We start from the raw sequence: 25,767 nt of genomic DNA, 5'->3' as shown, positions 1-25,767 counted from the left end.
ATTCTATCGCTAACTAGGACATATCCAATTTCACAATATGCTGAAGTGGTTGACAGTAAGTGGTGGAAAAATAATAGTGATGAGTCTATGTAAAATCGACTTTTTACCATTCACAATCGACTATTTACCACTCACATATATATCGGGCTTATGTAACATCCTTGTCACAAGGGAGTAGATCCCATAACCATGAGATCCATCCCTAGGTGAGAGGAGTGTTACATATGCCTCATGCACAAAATATCTTCTCTTGAAATTGGTGTGTGTTTGGCAATCGATTAAAAACTAGTTTTTTGCTAATTATCTATTATTTGAGGGTCTTACATTATTTTTTGTCTTATTTTTATTTCAAATAATATAACTTTAAGCATTTTGGAAGTTTTTATTTTTTGTTTTTGGGTTCACATTATGAAAATAAGCTACCAGATTAACCCATCCCTGGGTGAGAGGAGTGTTACATATGCCTTATGCACAAAATACCTTCTCTTGAAATTGGCACGCATTTGACAACCAATTAAAAACTAGCTTTTTGCTTAAATTATCTACTATTTGGGGGTCTTACACTAATTTTTTTTTTTTTTTTTTTTTTTTTTTTTTTTGTCTTAGCTTGATTTCAAATAATCTAACTTTTAAGCATTTTGAAAACTAGGGTGCTAAATGGCTATGCTTGCAAACTTGGGTGTGACATGAACTAGAAGTTAGAATTCTAGTAAGAAAGATCAATCTAATGCTCACCACTTCTACCATTCAAAGCTACAACTCTAAATCATGTATTTATGATTATATTTCGTTAGAGTTTCAGTAGGTAAGAATTTTTGGACCCTTTTGGTGGTGAAAACGGGGTATTTATAAAACAATTAGTGTTCTAGGATTAGGTGAGACGTTTGGGCAGCTAGTTGATTATGATGGTTGCCCTAGCCTCTCACCAAAATGGAAATGGACTGATTTGAGACTTCTATCTAGAAGATGCGTATGCATCACATAGCCAGTGTACGAACCTTTTGTAAACCTCAGGCAAATTTAGTCAGAAATGGGTTTTTAGGCTTAGTTCTTGGGTCACATATAGGTTTGGGCTTGGTTATGTTAGGCCACCTTTGGGTTTATTGGCTCATTGGGTTCCATACATGATGCTAATCATTTTGGAAGCAAACTGATTTCTTGTCATTGGGACCGGGGACCTCGAATATAAGTCAAAACAAAATGAGGTATCTACATATGTAATACGTAGAAATGTTTTTATATAAAGATGATATATATATAGGACAAATTTTAGTTACAAAATTAGTTATAGTTTAAGGTTACAAACTTATTCAATATCTTTTTATTGAAGGTGAATTTTGACAAATCCACCATTGGATTACATCTTCCTCTTATATTTTCCATGTATGCAAAACTTCTAGAAAATTAAAGATCAATAACAATGTCATCAATAAATCGTTTAAATTGCAAGTTTTTATAGTTCAAAATTATGCATAAAATATGAGCTTATAGATCATATAATAAATAATATATGATTGACACAAAATTTGACATGTGTATTGAAAATATAAAGAACATGCAATTCAACGGTTATATTTTCAAAATATGTAGTAATGTTTATTTTATTGAGCAAGATTGAAACTTTAGGTTACAACCAATTTTGTATCTAAACTTTGTTTATATATATATATATATATATATATTCTACTAATAAATCAAAATGTAATTTAAGAGAAATATTCATTCCTTAAAAATAGTTATTTATAACATCTTGTGCATTATTAGAAAAAAAGTATGTTAGAAATTGAAAATATTCTTTTAAGTTTTAAACAAACTTTTTAAAACCAGTTTTTTTTTCCTCCCAACAATCCAAAACACCAAAAATATATTTAAAAAATTAATAAAACTCAACAAGACTACAATTCCAAACCAAAATGTAAAAAAGTTTACTTAAACATCTTTTACGTGATATTAAGATTGAAGTTACCAATAAAAATTTAAAATAGAAAAAGTGGTAGTTGGAATAAGAGACGATAAGAAAGAATTGGGAAAAAAAATCACTTCTATTATTGCCGATCTATGTGGATTCATCATTCATGGATGAGAGAGAGAAGAGATAGAGTGAGAATTTTTTTTTTTTAGAATAGAGAGAGAGAGAGAGAGAGAGAGAGAGAGAGAGAGAGAGAGAGAGAGAAGGGAAAGATAGTGTTTGGAGCATGTTTAAATTTTTTTTACTGTTTAGAGAGTGAATAGTTACTTTTACTTTTTAACTACTCACTTTTTTAAATACACTTTCCAATAGACTCTCTATCATTTCTTTATTTATTTAAATATTATTTTTTTACTATTATTTTAATCTCCCTCTATCCCATTTAAATATTATCTTTCTATACCTTTTTTTAGGTAATTTATTCATTAATTTATCAACAAAAATTATCATTACACGTAATTAAAAAAAAAAAAATCATATTAAAAGGGTAATTTTAATTAATTGAGTTTCGAGCATACTAGCCTCATAGCACGTGTTCACGTGTGTACTTAGATGTTCTTTTTTTTTTTGGGTAAAGGTTAATAATTTGCATCAATTATAATTTGAGATTATTATATTTTCCAATTACAAAAAAAAAAACTAGGAGTGTGATGAGCAAATTATTTCACCAACAAACGCATAATACTTTTATCACACTCCTAGATTTTTCTTTTTTTTTGTGATTGGAAATTATAGTAATCACAAATTATAATTGATGCAAATTATTAACTTGTACAAAAAAAATAGAAGAGCCTTTGAGCACGTGCGCGTGTACTAAGGCTAATTTTTCTATCCTATTTAAATATTCTTTCTTTATTATTATTTTAATTACCATCTGTCCTATTTAAATATTATCTCTCTATACCTTTCTTTAGGTAATTTATTCCTTAGTTTATCAACAAAAATTATCATTACAAGTTGGTTTTGTTTCCATCACTCAATTCTCTGATTTTTAAGTTATGAGTTATGGAAACTAAAAATACAGTCTCCATAACTCTGTTTTCAATAACATTTTTGTAATTAAAATTACATATGGATCTCACGGGCGGACTTTTTACTCGCTCCAATAGACTTTATCTTCTTCTTCTTTCTTTCTTTCTTTCTTTCTTTCTTTTTTTTTTTTTTTTTTTTTTTTTTTTTGTCTTTCGCGGGTATGGGACACACCTATCTCTATTCTCCTCCTCTTCTTCTTCTTCTTCTTTACTTTCTTTACTTTTCTTTTCTTTTCACTTTTTGGGTTTGGTTCTTTTTTTTTCTCCTTTTCTTTTTTTTATTCTTTTCTTTTCACTGGGTTTCCATTCTTTTCTTCTTTTCTTTCCTTTTAGAGACTCTGTCGGAGAAAAAACAGTCCAAAGTAAAGATGATTTTGGATTGCGATGACGGTGCTGTGCTCGATAAATGTATTGAATTACTATTCATATGTTATTTGTTGAATGCACGTATTGAGGGGTATGATGGGTAATTAGTTATATTTTTACCAAAATAAGAAAGATACTAGTTTGACTAGCTTAAAATTAATGCTCTCAACAACATCATGATTAAGTTAGTGGCTTTGTTCACAAAAAGAATAAGAAAAGTTGTTGTGCCACGTAAAGTGATAAAATAATGGTTCCAACTCGTCCATGTAACAAATAATAGTTAATAAAGAAGTGACGGTGACTCCATATAAAAACACCCCTTCACGTGGCCAATGTCGTGCCACTTGAATGCGGCACCAAAATTACTCACTCAAAGAATAATTATTAGATATCACATGTGAACACTGGTGGACCCCACAGGCAACATAAGGTTTCTTCTCCTCCCTGCAAAAGTCAATCACAGTTTTCCATAAAGTTTTTTTTTTTTTTTTTTTTGCTGTTTGCTTGATTGACGGGTGTTATTCTTACCTTAAAAAAAAAAAATGATTAATATCTTAATGGAATTGTAAATAACTATTATAAAAAATAAACATTTAATTGACGGGCATTAATTTTGTATACACTACAAATTAATTGATATTTTAATTTAATAATAAAAAATTATTATCGAGTGGTGAATGAGTGAGTGATTAAGTGATTAACGCATTTGGAATCCAACTCAACTTTTATATTTTTTTATTGTTATTTTATTATTCTTTCTGCTAGTACTGAGCAAAGAACAATCCAGCCTCTTCGAGTTATATTACATTACTGCTCAATTCTGTGATATCTATAGACAGTATTCACTAGCACATCTGTAATCTGTTGAGGAGTAATCTCCAGAGAAAGAGAAATGGCCGAGGCAGTTGTCTCCAGCGTTGTAGAAGCACTCATTTCAAACTTGACTTCCGGTCCTATCCAGCAGTTTAGAGGGTATATGAATGTGGAAGAGGAACTTGGGAGGCTCCAGCAGGCTGTTTCCAGAATCCAACCTGTTCTTTTGGATGCAGAGGAGAGGTACACTCAGAGCTATGAGGTCAAAATTTGGCTTGGAAAGCTTAAAGATGCATTTGATGATGCTGATGACTTAGTGGATGATTTCTCCACTGAGGCTCTGCGGCGAGAACTGATGCACCGGGGTAGAAGCTTAAAACTGGTACGTATCTTCTTATCCAAGCTTGCATATGGTTCAAAAAGGCTGCCTAAGTTTAAAGCAGTTAATAAGAGAATAGAGAAAATTGCGTCCGAAGGTGATAGATTCCAGTTTAATAACCGGCGTCCTGAGATGAAGGAGAGAAGAGTGACTCTATCTTCTCCTTCGTCACGCGAGGTAGAGATTATTGGGAGAGAGAAGGAAAAGAGTGCAATTGTAGATGATCTAGTGAAAGTGGATAATATCCGTGACAAAGCAAATGTCTCAGTGATTTCAATAGTTGGGAGTGCAGGTGTGGGAAAGACTGCACTAGCTCAATTTGCATACCATCATGAGACTGTGAGAAAACATTTCGAGCTACGATTATGGGTGTGTGTCACTGACTCCTTTGATTTGAAAACTATTGTTGAAGAGATTGTGGAATCAGCAGCCGCTGCCGGGGACTTGGAGAGACTGGAAAATCTCGGGTTGAGTTCGTTGTTGGTGCGCCTTCGAATAATGATTGATGGGAAGCGGTTTTTACTTGTACTGGATGATGTATGGAATGAAGATGATGAAAAATGGTCCAGCTTGAAAAAACTGTTAATGTGTGGCGCGAGGGGAAGTAAGATTGTGACTACTACACGTAGTAAAGTGGTTGCAGACATTATGCGCTCGGTTCCAATGTTTGTTTTGGAACCTCTGTCGTTCAATGATTCACTGGCTTTATTTAAGAAGATGGCATTTGGAGACGGAGAGGAGCGAACGAGTGAAGCTCTTGAATCCATTGGGCAGGAGATTGTACAGAAATATGCTGGTGTTCCTCTTGCCATAAGGACCATAGGGAGTCTGTTATACTTCAAAAATTTAGAAGGGGATTGGTTGAAATTCCAGCAGGATGAACTTCCAAAAATTTTACAACAAGAAAATGATATTTCTGCAATACTTAAGTTGAGTTACGATCATCTCCCGTCGCATTTGAAACAATGTTTTGCTTACTGTAGATTGTTTCCTAAAGATTATGAAATTGATGTACAAAAACTGATTAAACTTTGGATGGGGCAAGGGTTTCTCATTTCATCAAACAAAGATCAATCTCTAGAAGATGTTGGTTATATGTATTTTATGGATCTATTCCAGAGGTCCTTTTTCCAAGAGGTAGAAAAAGATGAATGGGGCATTGTAAGAAGTTGCAAAATGCCAAAAATCTTGCATGATCATGCAATTTTAGTGGCAGGGGTTGTGAGCTGTGCGTCAAATCCAAATGGGGACAATTTAAATGATAGAGTCCGTCATGTGTCATTCGATTTTAATTTGGATTCATCACAGCAATTTGTGAGACGCTTGCTTAAAGCCAAGAGAATACAGACATTTCTATTGCCTAGTCAATCATGGCTTCGACACGAAGAAAAGTTCAGCAAGTCCACTTGTAGAGCAATTTTTTCACGATGCAAGTGTTTACGTGTGTTGGATTTACATGATTCAGGGATCAAGGTGGTTCCAAGTAGCCTCTGTAAGTTGAAGCATTTAAGATATCTCGATCTCTCTAAGAATGGAATCAAAAAGCTTCCAAGTTCCATAACCAGCCTGCTGAATTTGCAAACATTGAAACTTTCGAATTGTGATGTGCTTAAAGAATTGCCAATGGACATTAAAAATTTAGTCAGGCTTCGGCATCTTGAGATTGATGGCTGTGATAAATTGGCTCAAATGCCATGTGGACTGGGACAATTGACTTCTCTTCAGACATTATCTTTATTTGTATTAAGGAGTCAGTCTGTCTACAGACACAGTGGCAAGCTAAGTGAACTGAAGAGGCTAAACAACTTGAGCAGAGGGCTTGAGATTTTACATCTAGAACAGTTGTCAGACGCTTCAACAGAAACTAAGAATGCAAATTTGAAGGAGAAACAAAGTCTTCGAGCCTTGACTCTAAGATGGTATCGACAAGATGATGCTGATGTTGATGTGGAGAGTGACGAGAAGTCATTGGAAGGCCTCCAGCCACATCGAAATCTGAAAACGTTGTGGGTGATAGGCTATGGGGGTATGAAGTTTCCAAGTTGGATATCTTCTCTCGTATATCTTGTTAAATTTACTCTCTGCAATTGTCTCAAGTTCCAGCATCTACCGCCATTAGATCAACTCTCTTTTCTCAAGAGTCTTAAACTTCAAAGGTTGCATGCCCTGGAGTACGTAACAGACATTGGTAAAAAAGACAAGTTGTCTTCTTCAGCGGTATCAATAACATTCTTCCCATCCTTAAAGGAACTTGTACTTTGGGATTGTCCCAATCTGAAGGGATGGTGGAGGGATGTTCCAGTTGGTGATGATAAGAGGGCTGTTGGAACAACACAAGCATCAATGATATTGACAGATCATCAACAACAGTATCTATTGCTGCCTTCATTTCCCTGTCTTTCAAAATTAGAAATCCAGTATTGTCCAATGCTGAATTCCATTCCCTTCTATCCACATCTGGATGAACAGCTGGTCCTGAGTAATGCCAAGCTGACACTTTTGCAACAGACAATGTGGTATATGGCAGCGTCGCAAGGCCCAACAACTGTAGCTATGTCAGTTCATTCTTCTACTCTGCCCTCTTCCTCCTTGGGCCCTCTTTCCAAATTAAATTCATTGACTTTAACTGGCATTAAGGAGCTAGAGTGTTTGCAAGTTGAATGGCTGCAAAACCTCACTTCTCTTGAGCGTCTCAGCATTTCAGGGTGCCCAAGACTAATGTTCTTATCACAAGGTATTCAGTATCTCACCTCCCTTAAGTTTATGGACATTAGGGACTGCGAGGAGCTTGATCTTTCCAGCGATGAAGGTGATGGCCAGCGATGGAAAGGACTGAGGAACCTCTGTTCCCTCACTATTTGGGGAATCCCAAAGTTGAAGACTCTCCCGAATGGGCTGCAATATGTTATGCCTCTTGAAAAGCTCCGGATCCTAAATTGTCCAAATTTAATAGCTCTTGAAGACTGGATCAGCAGTTTCACATCTCTTAATAGGCTTGTTATTTCTAAATGCCGCAAATTGGCTTTGCTGCCTCATGGAATGAGTAGCCTTAAGTCTTTACGTAGACTGGTGATTGATGATTGTCCAATGTTATTGCGAAGATGCCAGGGGGAAACTGGTGAGGATTTGCACAAGATTAAACACATCCCAGAAATTTCCGAAAGGCTGACTTCTCGGGACTTTGATTAATCTCTTGTTTCATACTTCATTCAGCTTGTTTAGGTATGTAAAATTCCTTCCTAATCTCATAGGCATTCAACAATTGAAAATGTTGTTTTTATGTTGACACCCTGCTCCCTGTTTCATTTTTTTTTTTCTTTCCTTGGAGGCTTTTGATATTTAAGCAAATTTCTCAGTTATTTTTAGCTCATATGCAGAACCAAATACTGCTGATAGAGAGTTGGGGTTCATTAGACATCTTTGGCAGATGAAATAAGAACAGCTGTAAGGACCATTTGTTTCTTTATTTTAAAAAATCTTGTAGTACCCAAACTGAAATGACCAGATGATGTATTTGCTTGCTTTTTTTTTTTTTTTTTTTTAATTTTTTTTTAAAAAAAAATCCTTAAAACAGTGTACAAAATGGAACATGGTGGAGGATGAGGATCAAGATAGATTGAAGGTACAAGCCCCTTTATTTGTATTGGGTACCCATTTTTTAGTCTTTTTTTTTTTTTGATACAAAGCTGTGAAATACAACCAACCAGACAAAACAAATTTGAAATACAACAGAGATGACAGAACGAAACTAGCACAAACAATCAGATACACGCCAACGGGGGCTTGGCTGAGTGGGTAAGGTTCGAGCGCTTCGTGCATCACACCTAGGTTCGAGTCCCGCTGCCCACAGGTGTCTGTTGGTGGGCATCCTTAGTGGGGTTAAAATCCCGCACAGGCTGTAATTCCGCTAGTTTTCTTGGCGTTCTGTCCAGGGGTGTAATATAACTATAAATCCCCTCATTTTTTTTTTTTACCAAAAAAAGAAAAAGAAAAAAATCAGATACACTTTGCCCGAGTCAACTTAATTGTATATAAGCTTCAACATGCCATTACGTCTGCGGGAAAATATAAATTCATAATAAGGTTTTCAGTGTTGTCAGAATTAATTATCAAAGCCTTTTTTTAATAGCATATTAGTTGCTAACCCATGCAATGCACGGAAAACCTTATTTTTACTTTGAATTTATTAAATTTTATTAGAAAGAAAAATATATTTACTAAACTATGTACTTGATATTTGGTCCATTGTTCCTCATTGCTTAATGTGGTGTTTTTGGAGGGAGAGAAATAGTATGTTTTGAAGATATTGAGAGATCTATTCCGAACCTCAAGTTATTCTTTTTTAGAACTTTAGTAGATTGGTTGTTTGCTTTGCAAAAACAATCATTCCATTCTTTTATTGATTTCCTAGATTCTTGCAATTTCTGTATTTGATTTCTTGACTCCTTATAGACTCCTTGTGTATTAGGATGTTCCTTTTTGATATCAATAAAACTTATTACTTATAATAAAAAAACTATGTACTTGATATTATATCATTCTAATTATAAATTTATGTAGAGGATCAACATTCAATGATTAGGAATTCACTTTATTTTTTTAATAGGTTTATATCTAGGAATTCACAGCTTTCATCAATCTCAAGAGCCAATAACAACATGAAACATAAAATTTTTTTTTATAGAAATTCATAAATATGTTCACCAAATGTACGGATTGCTTTTAAAATAGGGGGAAAAACCCCATACTCATTACATGCATAGATTAGAACATATATAAAAAATAACTAAAGAAAATTCAAATTTCTTTCTGGAATTTTATCAAACACTTTTAATGGTGATGAGGTTGGACTCTCTTCACGTGTGTGAGGCCCTAAAAGTGCCAGTTATTATAGTAGAGTCTGGGATGATTTTAAACGTCCCTGCTTGGATCATGGTAACATAAACCACCTACATAATCTACAGTCAAATATGAAATTCAACTCCAAATTGTAGACTTGACTTGTAAACTAAACGACTGAATTCAATTGATAGGAGTACTTAGACTTTGCAATTATTATTAATTAATACTCAAGAATGTAAAAAGGGTCTATCTCCCTTGACACAATATTTTGCAAGCTAACTACTTGAACTTTGAAAATCATGGTTCTCCCACTCTCCTTCATCTCTAGATCAAATTTGATGTAAAATTCCACCTCCTTTATGGTGCCTTGGAACCAAAACAACACAATTGCTGAATGCATATTTGAAGGCACACTACAGACTACAGTATATAAAAGCCACTCTCTCTTTTTTTCTCTTTTTGCATCAATTAGTATGTAAAAAGCTACTCAAACGGTCAAACATATCATTACCAGGGAATAGACTTTTTTTTTTGATAAGTATTACCAGGGAATAGACATAGCATAAAATTGGGTCAGGAATGTGAAATCAACCAAGCTTTCACTGTTATTGGCAATATCATGGATTACTTACCTTCACACTCACTCTGGGTGATCAGTGTTGTTCAGCTAATGCTTATATAGTTGTGTCAGCGACTCAGCACCAGATAGTAGAGTGGCTTTTATTGGGAGCAACATTATGGGCAGGAAACATACAAAAGCTATGGTCGTTACTTGGGTAGTTCAGATGAGGGATAGCCTATTAACAAAATCGTATGGTAAGGGCTGTGAGCTGTGGCTTCACTGGCTTGTGAGTAAGGTTCAATTTGCAAGGGCGGCCAAGTATTCAGGTTTTATGCTTGTGACCGTGTGGGTCTCAGGTTTTTCAGAAACAAAGTCATGAAATCATGTAGTCGGGTTTTCAAAGGTGAATCGTGTGGTTTTTACCCAGCAAATTAAATAGTTTTGAAAATTAATATGAGGTGTAAAATTATGGAGCTCCAAAGCTAAGGTGGCACTCTCTCAAGAAGTTAACAAATAGTCAAAAACTTCGGTTATATAGTATTTATTATTATAGATAAACTAGTTATTATTTTTTTGCCTCGCATTATGCAAATAAGCTACTAAAGATAAGCAATTCTCAAACAGCAGAATTCCTGTATTAACGGCATTAAAGGGCTACCAAACCCAATCGACCAATAAAAAGACTACCCCACAAACTCCGGACCAACTGAGAGTCAATACTGTTTACCTCAGTTTCCTGTAAGCAGATGGCAGACCACATCGCAATTCCGGACCCACAACAAAATTCTTCACCAATCTTTTCTGTGGGTTATTTAAACATCTCTTTATAGTTCACAGTTTAAACTAAATTTGTTACTTCTCTAACACTCTACATATGCTTGTGTTTCCTCTTTTATACTCACAGATTTCCACAAAACTCCCTTCTCCATAAGAGCTTAAAGAATGGTGGTTTCGAGTTACTCCTCCAAAGAGTCAACATTCCACTTCAAACCTTTCTGGCCCATATATTATGTAAGTGAAACAGATGAATTTGATTAAGAATTTGAATAGGAAAGTGATTATGCTTATTAAATTCCATTTTTTTATATAGAAATGTCACACTTGTTTGATACATACATGGCTTTAACTTAAACAAATAGCATTAAAGCGATAGCATAACTGTGTTAGCCAAGAAGTTCAATGGCGTGAATTATTATCAAGTTAAGATCATTTGTAATGATGTGGAGGTTCTTGGTTCATCTAATCCTTTTTCAGCAGATTATAGAAAACCTCTGGCTTTCTGTAGTCTGGCTTGCAGATGGCCTGCATTGAAATTAGCCCTTACATGTTAGTCATCAAATGACAAATACATTGTAGATAATGCTACATACACAACAATTTAGTTTGACAAGTTATTATTGATACCCATTTGGGTCTACTACTGATATTATTTTTTTACCTACCGATAACAACTTGCCACCTTAGCAATTGTGAATTTTTTTGTGCCTCTAGATTTATTGTTAGTTATTGGGGTAGTGTTTGTTACACACACCCTGTTTCAAACAAATTGAAATTGTGACTTGAAGTCACAATATTAGTTTAAAATGTTTTAAACTGAAATCTTCATTTAATTTTAAAAAAAATGTATTTATCCTTATTTGTTAGGAGACTGGTGCAGCAAAGTTAAGATAGTGTTTCACTTTATCATGTTTTTCCTTCACAAAGGAAATCATTATCACGTATGCTATTATGGAAGTATGTCAAGGAAAATATTGAGAAAAACACATCACAGAATGGTATCCGATTACTAAGAAGGTTTAGTAAAATACTAAGATGTGAATATTTTCAGCAATTGAGTGATTCAGTACTTCAAAAACAAATCAAGAGTTTCACAATCTACCTGCATTGCAGATGCTATGTGAATTAATGTTGGTTCGGACCATGGCTGCCCAATAAACTGAAGGCCAATTGGCAAACCCAATTTGTCATATCCAACCTATCAAGTGCAGTTTAGGTTAACAAAGAAGTATTAGCATTCCATAAAAAAAAAGAGTAAAAGAGAGGAAAGGATGATAAGATCATACTGGAACAGTCACTGCAGGCAATCCTAGAAAATTTCCTGCTATTGAATACCGAACTAGGGCAGCTGAAATAGCAGCAAACTTGTCAAGTTTCATTTCACTATTTTGTCCTTTGCTGAAACAGAAATTTTAGAAACTAATTTATTAGGCGTTTCAGACCTCCATTTATGTAGTCCAGTTCACCAGTTTCTGAGGCATCATCCTGTATTGGGTATGCGGTTACACTGTCGCATAGATCATGGAGAGTAATCATTAGATATTAGTATTACTGAAGGAACAGTGAGGATAAGTAAGCTACAAAGTGGCTTTTTTTTTTTCTTTGAAATATCATTTCAGTCATGTTTCCTAAAATGGAAAATTTTTAGCTCAAAATGAATTAAGTTGTTGCTTAAAATTTATTAGAGCAGCAAAAGATACCCTGTTGTTGGTGAAACAATGACATCTGCCTCAGCAAATATTTTCATATGAAACTGCATCTGGCGGTTCCTGTGGATATTTAAACAAGAAAGTGTCATAATGGGAATATAGTAGAACCAAACATCCAAATGCTTAGTTGTAATCATTTGTATGCATGCCCACAAAGTGCAAATAATGCACTAAAATATTTTAAAGAACTCTTGGTTAGGTACATTTCTAATCCATTCTTCTGCTTTCTAGAAATTTTATTTTATTTTATTTTATTTTTTTTGAGAAACTTCTGCTTTCTAGAATGGTAGACAACAATGCTGATAAAATGTGTATAGTGAAGAAGTTTTTTGAAAACTATAATGGAAAAGGGGCAATTGAAATATATTGGAAACATGATCTAATTTAAAGAGGAAGAAAAATAAAAATAGCACTACCTAGCAAGCTGGGATACTAAAAGATGTTACTCTACCCTCAAATTACATGGCAGATATATACAATATCATTTGAATGTGTAGAATTTGTCTTAAAAAAAAAAGGAGTCAGAACCACAATCTAAAAACTTTCATAGCAAACACCAACTGCCAATTAAAACAGCTGATAAATATTCAACATGATCTGAAACATATAGGCATTTTTCTAAACTATGTGTCAGACTTACAATCTGCAATTCTCTTAACCACTTTTTAAATTTGAGTTACCTCTGAAACTTTGATATATTTTTTTTTACTTAAGTTTTCAAAATTTCCAACTTTTTTATTAAGGCGAAACTATGGAAACTTCAAAGTTGAACCATCCAGCCTGTAGAGCTGTCTGATTGTAAATATGCTTCTTTTGGGGTTTAATAAAAGAGCTTTCCTGTTAGCTGCATTGCTTAGACAAGAAACTAATAGGCCCAGGCAAGCCTGATAAGAACTGGGAAATTAATTCTTTACAATCAGTTATGAGGGTTGTGTGTTTGATCCTAGTTTTTCATTTATTTCCCATATCATAAAGCTTCTTAATTAGAAATGAGTCAATCAGAGCAGCCAAAGTCCAGTTATAACATAGAAGCCTGAAGATCATGCCAATCTGGGTTCAGGATCTTGGCAAATAGTAAAAATTGGAACCCTGATCCACTCATGCCTAATGAACATAGTATGCCTTTTACTGTGCACTAGGAAAGCTTTGGCAATTGCTTTCCTGCCAAAGCTTTCCAGACCTCATATAATTTCTACAAAAAAAATGAAAAATCTTGGCAATATTTTCTTTTTGATAGGTAATAGATATTTTCATTGAAAAAAGTACAAGCATGTTCACAATGATGAATAGAGTACTAGGAACAAATACAAACAAATCAAATAGCAACAAAAACAAATTGCATGAAATCAAAAATGGAAATACATTGTGTAAAACCCCAAATACGAGACCACCCAAACTAAGTCCCAGCTAGCAAAGACTTCAAAAAATCAGCAGAGTTCTCAACATCCTCAAAAATGCGGGTATTACGTTCCTTCCAAATCAACCACATCAAAGCAGACACAAGACAGAAGATGTTGCTGATGTATTTAACCAGATAGCTTCATTATTAGAAAAATGTTGAATGCAGAGATAATGATTTGTGATTAAGAAAAGTTTAGCAGTCCAGAAAAAAGCAGTAATTAATGATCAGGAAGGCTCAGTTGAGTATATCATGAATTCTTCACCTGAATTTTGTGTTTGGCTTTGTGCTTCTAAGTTTTAGGATATCGAAATATTGCAGCATTAAGTATTTTATAGCTGATCAAGTCTTTATGATTACTATTGTTTCCAACTTTTGGTACCTTTTCCTATCACTTTAAATTAATAAAGATAGGTCAAAAACATCACCTAATTTTCTGCGCCTTTATATACTCCTTGCTACTGAAAGAACCATACACGCTAAGTGCTACCCTTGCATCCCATCCTATTTCTTCAGGCTTCCTGTAATGCATTCTTAATGTCAGCATTTTGATTTCTTACTCTTTAGTCTTTAAAAGATAACAGTGAAGAAAATGCAGTGCTGGAAGTCAATGTACAGCTTTTCCAGATGAGAACTAAGTGAAGCGGTACACTCAGATCCAATTGTTGAATAATGTGCCAGACGCATCACTTCTATCTCCGGTATAGTCACCTCTACAATCTTACAGACAAGAAGAACTTCGCAGGTTAGCAAGGAATGGCTATTGTATTTATCAACTATTTTTTATTTACTATAGTCTTCATGATATGGACAATTTTAATTATCTTGCACTACTATCAACAACTCTTTCTGAGAAAGTAGGTTATGCTATTTCTTTGTATTCAGAGGGAATTATTTCAGTACCAAGATATAAGTAGTTTTGATATAAGAAAGGGTGCATTTAATTGCAAATACCTTCCAACTGTAGTGCTCCTGAAGCTTGTCTAAAGCTTGAGAACAGCATGTTCTTATATCATCACTACAATCATTAAACCACTAATTGACCCAAATAGTGGTTTAATGTAAGATTAAGGATATCAGAAGATAACTTGATGAATAAAGTTTTTTTTATTGAAATAAAATATTGTTGATCAAAGTATTATCAAGTTGAGAAAGAGGTTACTAACCTCTGCATACTTTGCCATTTTGACATCAGAGATAGATTTAGTTGGGTTGAGCAATGGAAAGTACAATTTGGGCTGGAAGATTATCCAAAAAGAAGGTGGTCTGAAATTAGAATAGTTTATTGAACTATTCATAATTTAACAATTTGAAAATGACATTGAAAGAACATTATAGATAAATCCTATGTAAAGCTTATATTGTAAACATGGCAAACAAAGAATAATGCTGGTCCATCAGTTTGGCCAACTATACCAAACTGTACTGCACTTGTTCCTATGCTCCTCCATCTTTAGTACTAACAAATTTAAGAAAGAAAAAAAGCTGTAGCGTTTTCCCAAATATCTGGAAAAATGTAATCTCAAACAAAAATCTTCAAGTTTAAAAGTCCTGATTTTCATCTCTTCCTAATTAGAGGAGAAAGAATTTTAAGAAAGTTTCTACTTTTATAGAAAGAAAGCATGATTAGGTAAAACAATAATTATATTTCAAAACCATGGTAGATACTTTTTCAAACAATTGCAAAAAGTTCTTACTCTGGTGGGTTGATCTGGTGGAAGTTGTCCATTCATAGCTGCATAACTGTATATTAAATTGGTAGAAGCTATATTATCAAACTCATAAAAGGAATCAACAGAAAAAATGAAAAGCCACAGTAAAAAAAGAACAAATAGGAAAGATCACTGACACAATAAATGCATCCTCAATGGTGCCTGCTAAGATTCCAACCATCCCCACCGTCCAGTTAAAAGGAAGAACACTAAAAAACACGGAGTTATTTTTAAAATGGTCATATACCTTCCAACTTATATAGATCACTAGTAAAAAAAATCATTATTTACCCATTATGAGGTATGCGCCCAAAGGTTGGTTTCAAACCAATGACACCACAAAGAGCTGCAGGCATCCGCACAGATCCTATACATAGATATAGATAAAACATTCAGTTTGTAATACATACATGATGTATAGCGCACATCTGCATGATGCAGAATTCGTCCGCATGAACCTTAATCTATCTTGGAAACGTCTCATTCCCCTTGTAAGAATAGGATGGATGGTGAGGTCATGGGTTCAGGGTTCACTAGTGTATGTGTAATTTATCAATTTGAAAAAGGAAAAAGAACCTTAATCAAATGTTAAGGAATATAAACTGTTATAAGGTGAAGTAAATTTGGTATATTATGTTAGTGGTTGAGTTGACCATGTTGAGTTTTCACAGTAAGCTAGAATTTTTGCCTATGCTTGATGGCTTCAAGAGATCATACTTCAGTTTTTAGTGCTGGAAACATCTACCTTAGACAATTCTCAAGCATGAAATTATTTCCGTTTTAATTAGAAACTATGCTTTATGGTGGACTATAAAAAAAATTAATGTCATGTACATTTATGTTGGAAGAGTCAGAATATACCCCTACTGGAAAATAGGTGGTGTTGAGTCTGTTGACTAAAGATTTGAACTTTCCCATGGACAAAAGGGCCAGAAAATCCTCATTGCCAAAGGACAGAAGCATCTTTCCTCATATCCTTTGTGTTTCTTGGTTTTTGACCGCAAAAGTTTAAAGAAAGAAAAGAAAACTAACCAGATATGCTTCATTTAAAAGAAAGTTTAAAGAGGCAACTTTTCTTAGTTCTTTACTGACTCTTGGTGTAATTCATAGCAGCCTAATTAAAAATTTTCCAATATTAATGGTTGCTAATATTGTAATTTGTTGGATTTTGTAGATCTGGAAGGATAATTTGTTTTTGTCACTATGAGGTTTAAAATCCCCTCATAATTTTTTGGAAAATTCTTTCTAGCTGGCCTAAAGTGGGTAATACTAAAATCTTTTTGGCTTTCTCTAAGCAAAATAATTGGATATCTTAGCACTACTTGATTGGAGATATTTGGTAGGATTTGGTCTTTGGTGACCAGACTTAAGGAATCGAGACTTTCCTTATTCTTCTGTGTTTTCTATATTTGTTTTCCTTAGTATGGTATTTTAGTGATTGATGATTACTTAATGGGTCCAACCAGTGTGAAATTTACTGCTTCATTTAGCACAATTATTTCTCTAAGCAGAAAAGACACCTCAGTAGTAAAAGTTCCTCATTAACCGGGATCTTGCTGCTTAGTTTGAGTTACCATAGAACATCTCATCCTTGTAGCAAACAAGATATTTAGAAATTATGTGTGTAGATCTAGGTTCTGATATATTAATTCCTTAAAAATAAACATGATATGGATCCCACACAGATGAGAACAGCAAATGCAGATCTAGTAAATAAATCATCAGTACCACAGTACCACTACAATGTTGATCTCAAGTATAATTCTACAAGAAAAAATAGAGCACAATAAAGCAAATATGATAAAAATAAGTTTTTCTGCATAGAGTAATTTGGTGTTTTCTTATTATATTATTATTTTTAAATAAGTTACCTCCCCCATCAACACCAAGGGCAACAGGGCACAATCCTGCAGCCACCACTGCAGCAGATCCACTAGAAGAACCTCCAGCAATCTTGCTAATGTCATATGGATTTCTAGTAGCCCTACACAAGTTATTAATAGACAAAGGAATATCATCAAGGGATATAAATGAAAAAAATGTTAAATCATGATATGAAAAAGGCACAGAGAATATGATTGGCTTGGCTCCATATATACTGAATAAACAAGGAATTATGGAGATCTTGGGAAAATAAAGCACTAGAACAGGGTGTTCTTACCCATAGTGAGGATTTATCCCACTTGTTCCGGCCCCAATTTCATGCATGTTGGTCTTCCCAACAAGTATGGCACCACATAATCTGAGGCACTTAACACAGCTTGCATCACCTGTACAAGGTCTTACTTTGTGCAGCCACTTCGTTCCTCCTAGAAGAACCAACTTTTGGTTTAGGCAAATATTCTATGAGAATAAATAAATTGTCTGTTTAAGAAAATTTGGATTAGTTTGACAAACATATCTAGTCTCTCATATCCAGAAAACATATACATAGTGAATGGAATACCAAAGCATGTTGAATTACCTGTAGTAGGATATGGAGAACAATCTATTTCATCCTTGATAGCAATTGGGATTCCATCTAGAATGGATATTGGGTTTCCTGGAGGGGATCATATAGAGAATGAGATGGATGTGTGTTGCTTTTTTTCTTTTCTTCAATTCATTGAATTAGGGAGCTATATTAGAACTACATCTAAATGCTGAAGCATAATAACTGAATTGACAGCAGCATTACCACTGTTTGAATACTGTCTCAGTAATGGGTGCTATGCATAGCTAATGTTGGTGTAATGTCTCAGCAATAAGTGTTAAGCATATCAAATAATGGTATATTCATTAGAAAGACTCATGGTTTGTTGCTTATGTTACAGACAGGTACCTTGTTCATACCGAAGAGTTGATTTATCCGCTTGCCTTAAAATATCTTCAGCATTATAGTCTATAAAATATGACATCCGTGATGGAGGATTAGAAGATTCATGCACAGCAGCTATAAATCGCTCCGCAACCTGTTCCAAGGGGAAAGTCAAGGCCTGTGAGTATGGTACAACATGTCATCATTTCCCTAATATTTCTCTTTCAAAATCTTTGGGTGAGTGCCAAATATTTGCTCGTAGGAAACTCACAATAGCTACAACAAGCATACAAACATAAGGCATAAGAAATTCATAAAAGCATTTCAAAATACTTTTCAAGATTTCAATTAAGTTTGAAAGTCAATTGTGTAAATTACAATTTAATGAGTTCATATGTAAATAGGAAAACAACAATATACCATAAACAAAGTAGCTAAAGTTGGCATACCATCCGAGGAGTTATTTCTTTCAAATTATAGGCTCTTGAATAGTCCAGTATTGTCCAATGTCGAAAAGAAGATTGTAAACCATGTAAACTCTTTTCTGAAGAATTAGGCAAACAATCCATTGCCTGTTGAACTTGTTCAGGTGGAGATAATTTAGAATCTATGCATTTGACTTCTTGTTCTTTAAGATCTGCAATCATAAATTGATATTAGCAGCATGATCCTACTCTCTAGAGAAAATTCATTTTCAGCCATTGACATACATAGAAATCTTCAGATATTAGAACATTTACATAGAGTAGTGTTTAACACCATTTAACCCCTGCAAATTCCTACTAGTCCTTTGATTTAATAAACTATTTTATTCACTAAAAAAAATTGTTGGTTAGTTTCAGTCACGATTTGTGGAACATTGCTTTTTATTTGAAAACCTGTCCTTGTCTGTAAAAGAGCTGAAATGCAATGAAAGTTAAGGATAAAAACATGACCTTTGAAAGGATGTAACGGAACATAGAGAGGTGACTCCTCCAGCTGCGCATTTGTTACGAGCTGCACAAGTTCGAAAACACTTTTTAAGAATTTCATAACAAATTTTTTGCATGCAACAATTGGTTCAATGTAGACGGTAACATTTGCAGAGAGACGAAAATTGATGCGTACTACCAATCTTATTTTAAATTCTATGGCATTGGTGTACAGTGTGCATGGTATTCAATTTTTTTATGGCAATTACTATGTTACTGTGACAAATGACCACTTGTCATGAAGGGAAAAAAGAATAGGTTCCTTAGACATGAAATAGTCGTGAACTTAATTTTTTTGGATATTTCAAATTTACTGATGGTATGTTCAATAATACAGGAACTACACAAGTAAATTAGTAATTAGTTATTTTAACTTCTAAGAGGTATCTAGAAAGAAATTACATGTTTGGAACTATAGAGATATAAAGGAAAAATAATTTAGAATATGTTGTCTGATATTCTCATGAATAAACGTATGGCTCTATATAAGACATTAAGAGTGCATTTGAATATGATGATTGATGATGAAAAATGGAGTTAAAGTTATCCATTTCCTTAATCCTAAAACACAATAACTAATAAACTCTTAACGGAAAGTCTCCAAAATTTAATTTTACTCCTGTATTGTGTTTTCAGGGTCATGATAAAATTTAATTTTACTCCTGTTTTGTGTTCCGAGGGTCATGATAAACATGTAACATGTAAAGTTCCCTTAATGCTAATATGTAGCTTTGCCAAGCTCAACCAATTCTAGGTGTTTTTAATGGTAACGTTTATTAATGTCCTAATCTCCTCTTTCCCATCTATCAATTTTTTAATTTTTATTTATTTGAAAAAAAAAATTTCAGCTTTTGATATCGACATGGATCAAGGATACAGTTTGAAATAAGGTCTAGAAAATTATCATTATATATATATATAAAAAAAAAAAAAAGTCTAGAAAATCATCATTCCTAAAGAAAGTATTGAAAAAGAAATGGCCCCGCTGCTAAAGGCAGCCAGCCGCTAGGTTAGCCACGAATCTTAATTATGGGATGTTGTATCGATGGCAAAGTTAAGTAGCAACCCACGTGGTATTTAAAGCTCATTTAGGCTTTGTTTTTTTTTGGGTATAAATTTGAGAAAGATATCATGTTGGAGAGGGCGAGTGTTACCATGTTGTAAATCCGTATGTTAAGTGGATGATTGACTTAGTTGCATCCCACCATATTATTCTTGTTAAGGATTTGTATTTGGAAACCATGATACTTTTTTTTTGGTGACTGCAGAAGCTCTAATACGAATATGTTATCACGAAAGTACCTTTGGAAGCACTATCATACAAGATTGATTGTAAAACTGTTATGGGCTTGAGAAAGATATTATAAACTAATAATAGGAAAAGAGAAAAATAGACATAACCACACACAAGAGAAGAACACCAATAATTTTCGTGGTTCAATTTTAGACTTTCATCCATGGGTGGCATTAGATGAATTCACTCCATCAAAGAGAGACTAGAAATATTTACACACTAAGTGTTAGGAATTTAAACTATTTTATAGAATCTAAAAATAGAGAAAAATTGTGCAAAGAAACAATCATATTACATAAAGATTTATGTGGTTCGGCAATGCGCTTATGACCATGAAGTTGCAGTGATTTCATTATATTAGGAAAAATACAAAGGTGGCTACAGTATAGTTTTTCAATAAATCAAACCCTAATTTTGAATCAACAAATATATATTCCAAAAACAAGCCGAAAATGGGCCAACAAATTTTCTTGGGGGTACTACCTAGAACTTGGCCCAAGCCTCCACTCCATGGACTCTACCTTAGAAAATCCCCTATTTAAAATTATAATACTTCCAAGTCGGGTTAGGTCACGAATCGAATTGAACACAAAACTAGACTCCACATAGTCCAAGATAAATAATTTTCATAAATAATAAAATCTCTCTAAGCCCTTGTTTGGGAAGAGAGAATGAAAAGGAAATCCCCTATTTAAAATTATAATGCTTCCAAGTTGGGTTATATCATGAATCGGATCAAACACAAAACCAGACTCCACATAATCCAACATAAAGAATTTTCATAAATAACAAAATCTCTCTAAGCCCTCGTTTGGAAAGAGGGAATGAAATGGAAATGAAATCCCCTATTTAAAATTATAATGCTCGGAACTTGGCCCAAACCTCCACTCCATGGACTCTACCTTAGAAAATCCCCTATTTTAAATTATAATGTTTCAAAGTTGGGTTAGGTCACGAATTGGATCGAACACAAAACCAAACTCCACATAGTCTAACATAAAGAATTTTCATAAATAACAAAATCTTTCTAAGCTCTCGTTTGGGAAAAGGGAATAGAATGGAATGGAAAGAAATAAAAAGAATAATTTTAGAATATTTTTCCCTTCCTTTGTTTAGGAGTTTTAATGGAGAGAGTGGAAAGTGAGAGGGAATTGAATGGATAGGAGGGAACATTTATTTCTTTCTATTCTCTTAAAAACTTAAATTTTCATTCTCTCTGAAATTGGGAGGAATGGGAGAGAATGAAATTAGATTTAATGAATTTTTTTACTAAAACTCCAAAAATACCCCTACATATTCAACCTTTTATTTTAAAATAGGGGTCTAATAGTAATATTGTCATAAAATGATTTCATTCCATTCCCTTTATGTTACTCCCAAACAAGATTACTTACATTCCATTCCTTTATTTTAAAATATCTAACCAAGGTTACTTAATTCCATTCCTTTTTCTTGTTTAAATACATTCTATTCCATTTTATTCCCTTATGATTATTCAATTCCATTCTTTTATGATAATTCAAAATCTCTCTTCATGTCATGTGGAAATACCCTTATACACCAAATCCTTAATAATATTGTCTAGTAATAAGATTTCAATACATATTCCTTGGTTGAAAAGGAATACCAATTTACTTTTATAGCAAGTAATATAATTTTCTTCCACATTTTTTTTTTTTAAAATTTTTGGAGGGACAATTTTCTTCCACTTCAAGTGAAAAAAAAAACACTAAACCAAGTCAAATTAGAAATATCAGAAATTTTTTAACAAATATCTACTTTTACTCAAATTGCACCAAATAATCTTCCTTCTTTTGTTAAGTGTACATTTGGATAGAGTTGAAACTGAATTTTCAGCTGCATTTTGCATTTCCAGTGGGTCTCGTTCACTGTTCATGGACTCGCAAGTACTTTATTCAGCAAAAAAAAAACTTTAAAATTGGGTTTCACGGTATTATTCACACATTTAAAAATTATTTTGATACAGTGTTTTTAGTTTTCAGTTTTCAGCAATAAGTAGTATCTAAACAGACCCTAAGAGTTCCGCCTGCTTTTTAACTTTGTATAAAGCAAAAGATTTTAGCAGAGTAAAATGGACAATGATAATTATGCTGGCATTCTAAAACTGATATCATAACTTGAATTCATTAGTTTAAAACGTTTTAACTTTTAAGTTGATTTTTTTTAAGAAGTTTGTGCGTAACTGCTTTCAATGTAAATGAATGGAAGCAGTGGGTTATTTATGTAAACTCGAATGGTGTGCTTAAAGACCCTACCATGACCATGACAAAGTAGTTCTGGGGATAACAAAATAGTCTCCATATACTGAGTTCAGTGGATGTGGAACAATTTTTAATTTAATTTGACCGCTGTTGTATTTGAGAAATTAAGATAAGCATCTTCTTTAAAAGAAAAGACCCTACCATCCAATGCCATGACAAGCATTGTCGATTAATTGTGAGCTGTGAAAATGATATATGTTCTAATTCTAGTGGTTCGTTGTGTTATAGGTAAAGCCACCGAACTCTCAAATTAATGAGTTAGTGGACCACTTCATCTGTTCATTATGTACTTCACCTTGGGGAGAGAAAGTATTGATTTCTTTTAAGGGAAACTCCATTCTCATATAGATGTTTGTTAAAGAACAACCTTGCTAGCTTAAAGTGAATTCCTTAACTAGAGCCTAAATACCATTATATTAGCATGTGGTTAATCATAAAAATTAATTATTACATGAGAGTATGAGACAACATGGTCAACAGTGACATACAGAGGAAATTTATGTGATAATTTAATCAATTGTTAAAGATGCAGCAAAGTATATGTTTGGTAGAAAATTCATATGTTGGTTTCACATACATAGGAAGATAGAAGGGTCTCCCTTGAAACTAAAAAGGAAGAAACCTCAAGTGTGAGAAACCAGTCAGGCCAATGGTTGACAAAAACTAAGAGCTTTTAGATAAACATATAGAAAAGTTAAGACAATACCTCAAAAATGAAACTCGAGACCAAGAGTGTGTACCTTGTGAATTAGATTGTTTTTCTTCAACATGTAAACCAATATTGTCCCAAAGATTCGTGATTCCAGAAACCAGGTGAAAATTTTGACCAGAAGTCCAGCCATTCTAGGAGCTATGCAGCAAATGAAAGTTCACTAGTTATGTATGTTCACCAAGTATTCAACAATAAATTTGAAAGAAAACATCTTTTTTTTTTGTTCAATCCATCATCCTATTATTCTTTCAGTTACAAAATTACAATACAAAGGCAATTTTTTATGCCTTCACTTACATTTATTTAACAGACCACCTGCTACCTATATATTTAATACCAATCAATCATGTGAATTGGTTTAAAAGTTAAAATATGTTTGGTGCAACCGGTGCCAAATTTCAATTTCAAAGTACCATGAAATTCAGGACCAAAAGTTCTACCACAAATAAATAAATAAATAAAAAAACTGAAATTTAATTCAGATATGCAGGCCTAAAAAAAAGTTCTATTTTTCAAGATGCATCAACATGATGTATAATTCTAATTCACAAAATGGATTTTTGGTGAATTAGAATAGAAAACCAAATGAAACTCAAAACTAATCCTATGACACCAAATTATATAAAGAATCCCAACTAATGGTAACAATTCTTTGACAGAAGAAGAAACATGCATGGAGAATGTAAAAAAGATGGTGAAGCAAGAGTTAGGACCCAAGATTGAACCTTTAACATTGGCACGGAGATAGACATGATCACTCTTAGGACCAAGATCAACCTCCTCCACTGGCTTGTAAACCACCCCTTGATCCTTGAACAACCCCATGAAGGCAAAAATAATATGATCTTTCAAGCTTACTTGAACACAAAATAAAACAAATGAAGTGAAAAAGAAGACGATGACACAACCTATAGATTCCTGTATGTAGATTAAGATTTTAGGAAGAATGACTTGGCGGTGGATGCAATGCAAATTAAGGAAAGTCTTTTTAACTTATCCAACAAAAAAAAGACAAAAACTTGAAAGCTTGTTGTGATAGACAAAGTGTGTGGTATGACAATATGAGCAATTGAAAGTGAAAGATAAGAGCTAGCATGTGAGTGAGAGAGAAAGTGAGTCTTTGTAGTAGTTGGGGAAAATCAAAGACACCTCCTACGTCATATTTCCCGGTCTTCTTTCACTAAAAACTTTCAAGTCTAACGGCTTTTTTAGTTTTATTTTATTTATTTATTGATAAAACAGAGGATTTATTTATTATTATTATTATACAATGAGAAAATAGGAGATTCGAACCCTGAGCGTTTTGGTTTGAAACATCAAGAGGTGCTTGTTGAATTACAAAGTTTTTGTATTAGAAGTTTTAACTTTCAAGTTTAAAAAACAATTAAGTTAAGTCATCAATAACAATCAAAATAATTCAAATTTACATTAAGGGTAAAACTTACAACAATTATTTAGATATTATATTAGGTTTTCGAACTAAATTCCATCATGTGGTTGCATTGGCTGACACAACCCAAATATAGAATGAGTTCAATTAACAGGTACCCTTAGGGTATTTGTTAATTGACAATTTTAGAAAAGTTTTGATACTCACTTTCATGGAATATATAAAAAGTTGAATAAAAAAGTTTTTTTTTTTTCTTAGAAAATTTTAAAAAATATTTCTTAAATCAATACTTTTAAGGTATTCATTAAGTTTTCAATATAGTATTATCAATTATAAAGACAATAATATTCAACTATATGATTTCTTGGACCATGCAAAAACATTAGTTCTTAAATTGAATCTAAGCAACTGTACTTAATTCTCTCTTTCCACTAAGGACCTTTGGAGTAAGGGTAAGGCAACTCTTCCCCTGTAGAAAGGTATGGTTAGGTGAGATTCTTGAGTGTGTGTACAAGTTAAATTATTGGGTAAAAAAACCAAGTTGAATGGTCGTAGGTTTTGTATTGATTTGCTTATTGATATTCATAATGTTCAGTTTTCCCATCTAAAGCGCAAAGGAAATACGCCTGCGCACCTTTTAGCTAAACACGCTTGTGGCATTGTTGATTTTCTAGTGTGGATAGAAGAGAATCTTTGTTTCTTAGAACAAGCTCTTCATCATGATGTAATTTCTCTTTAAGCAATAAAAGTTTCTTGTTTCTA

The 25,767-nt window shown here is 33.4% G+C and overlaps 2 protein-coding genes across 4 annotated transcripts; one reads left to right on the top strand and one right to left on the bottom strand.

Annotated features, from left to right (window-relative positions):
• The first annotated feature begins 4,048 nt into the window (after positions 1-4,048).
• On the top strand, positions 4,049-14,534 carry LOC115963094 (disease resistance protein RGA2-like). 3 transcript variants are annotated; one of them, XM_031081984.1, is made up of 6 exons: positions 4,049-7,780; positions 7,936-8,002; positions 8,133-8,180; positions 10,590-10,765; positions 10,867-10,973; positions 14,446-14,534. In XM_031081984.1, exon 1 carries the CDS (start codon positions 4,259-4,261, stop codon positions 7,745-7,747), a length of 3,489 nt encoding a protein of 1,162 aa, XP_030937844.1. In that variant the 5' UTR covers positions 4,049-4,258; the 3' UTR covers positions 7,748-7,780; positions 7,936-8,002; positions 8,133-8,180; positions 10,590-10,765; positions 10,867-10,973; positions 14,446-14,534. The 3 variants fall into 3 exon arrangements, with proteins under 3 accessions (XP_030937844.1, XP_030937843.1, XP_030937845.1); XM_031081983.1 differs by lacking the exon at positions 10,590-10,765; XM_031081985.1 differs by lacking the exons at positions 7,936-8,002; positions 8,133-8,180; positions 10,590-10,765.
• On the bottom strand, positions 11,010-24,697 carry LOC115963095 (fatty acid amide hydrolase-like). The gene is made up of 20 exons (XM_031081986.1): positions 24,341-24,697; positions 23,644-23,753; positions 19,292-19,352; positions 18,806-18,993; positions 18,381-18,510; positions 18,024-18,101; positions 17,721-17,868; positions 17,431-17,543; positions 15,851-15,926; positions 15,697-15,768; positions 15,545-15,590; positions 15,014-15,085; positions 14,802-14,882; positions 14,464-14,567; positions 14,276-14,368; positions 12,440-12,508; positions 12,182-12,246; positions 12,026-12,087; positions 11,842-11,937; positions 11,010-11,264 (listed from the first exon to the last, which is right to left on the bottom strand). Exons 1-20 carry the CDS (start codon positions 24,438-24,440, stop codon positions 11,202-11,204), a joined length of 1,827 nt encoding a protein of 608 aa, XP_030937846.1. The 5' UTR covers positions 24,441-24,697; the 3' UTR covers positions 11,010-11,201.
• Between the last annotated feature and the right edge of the window lie 1,070 nt (positions 24,698-25,767).

The sequence above is a fragment of the Quercus lobata genome, chromosome 10 (assembly GCF_001633185.2).
Source record: "Quercus lobata isolate SW786 chromosome 10, ValleyOak3.0 Primary Assembly, whole genome shotgun sequence".
Lineage (NCBI taxonomy): Eukaryota > Viridiplantae > Streptophyta > Magnoliopsida > Fagales > Fagaceae > Quercus > Quercus lobata.
This window is presented reverse-complemented; position numbering and strand designations above follow the sequence as displayed.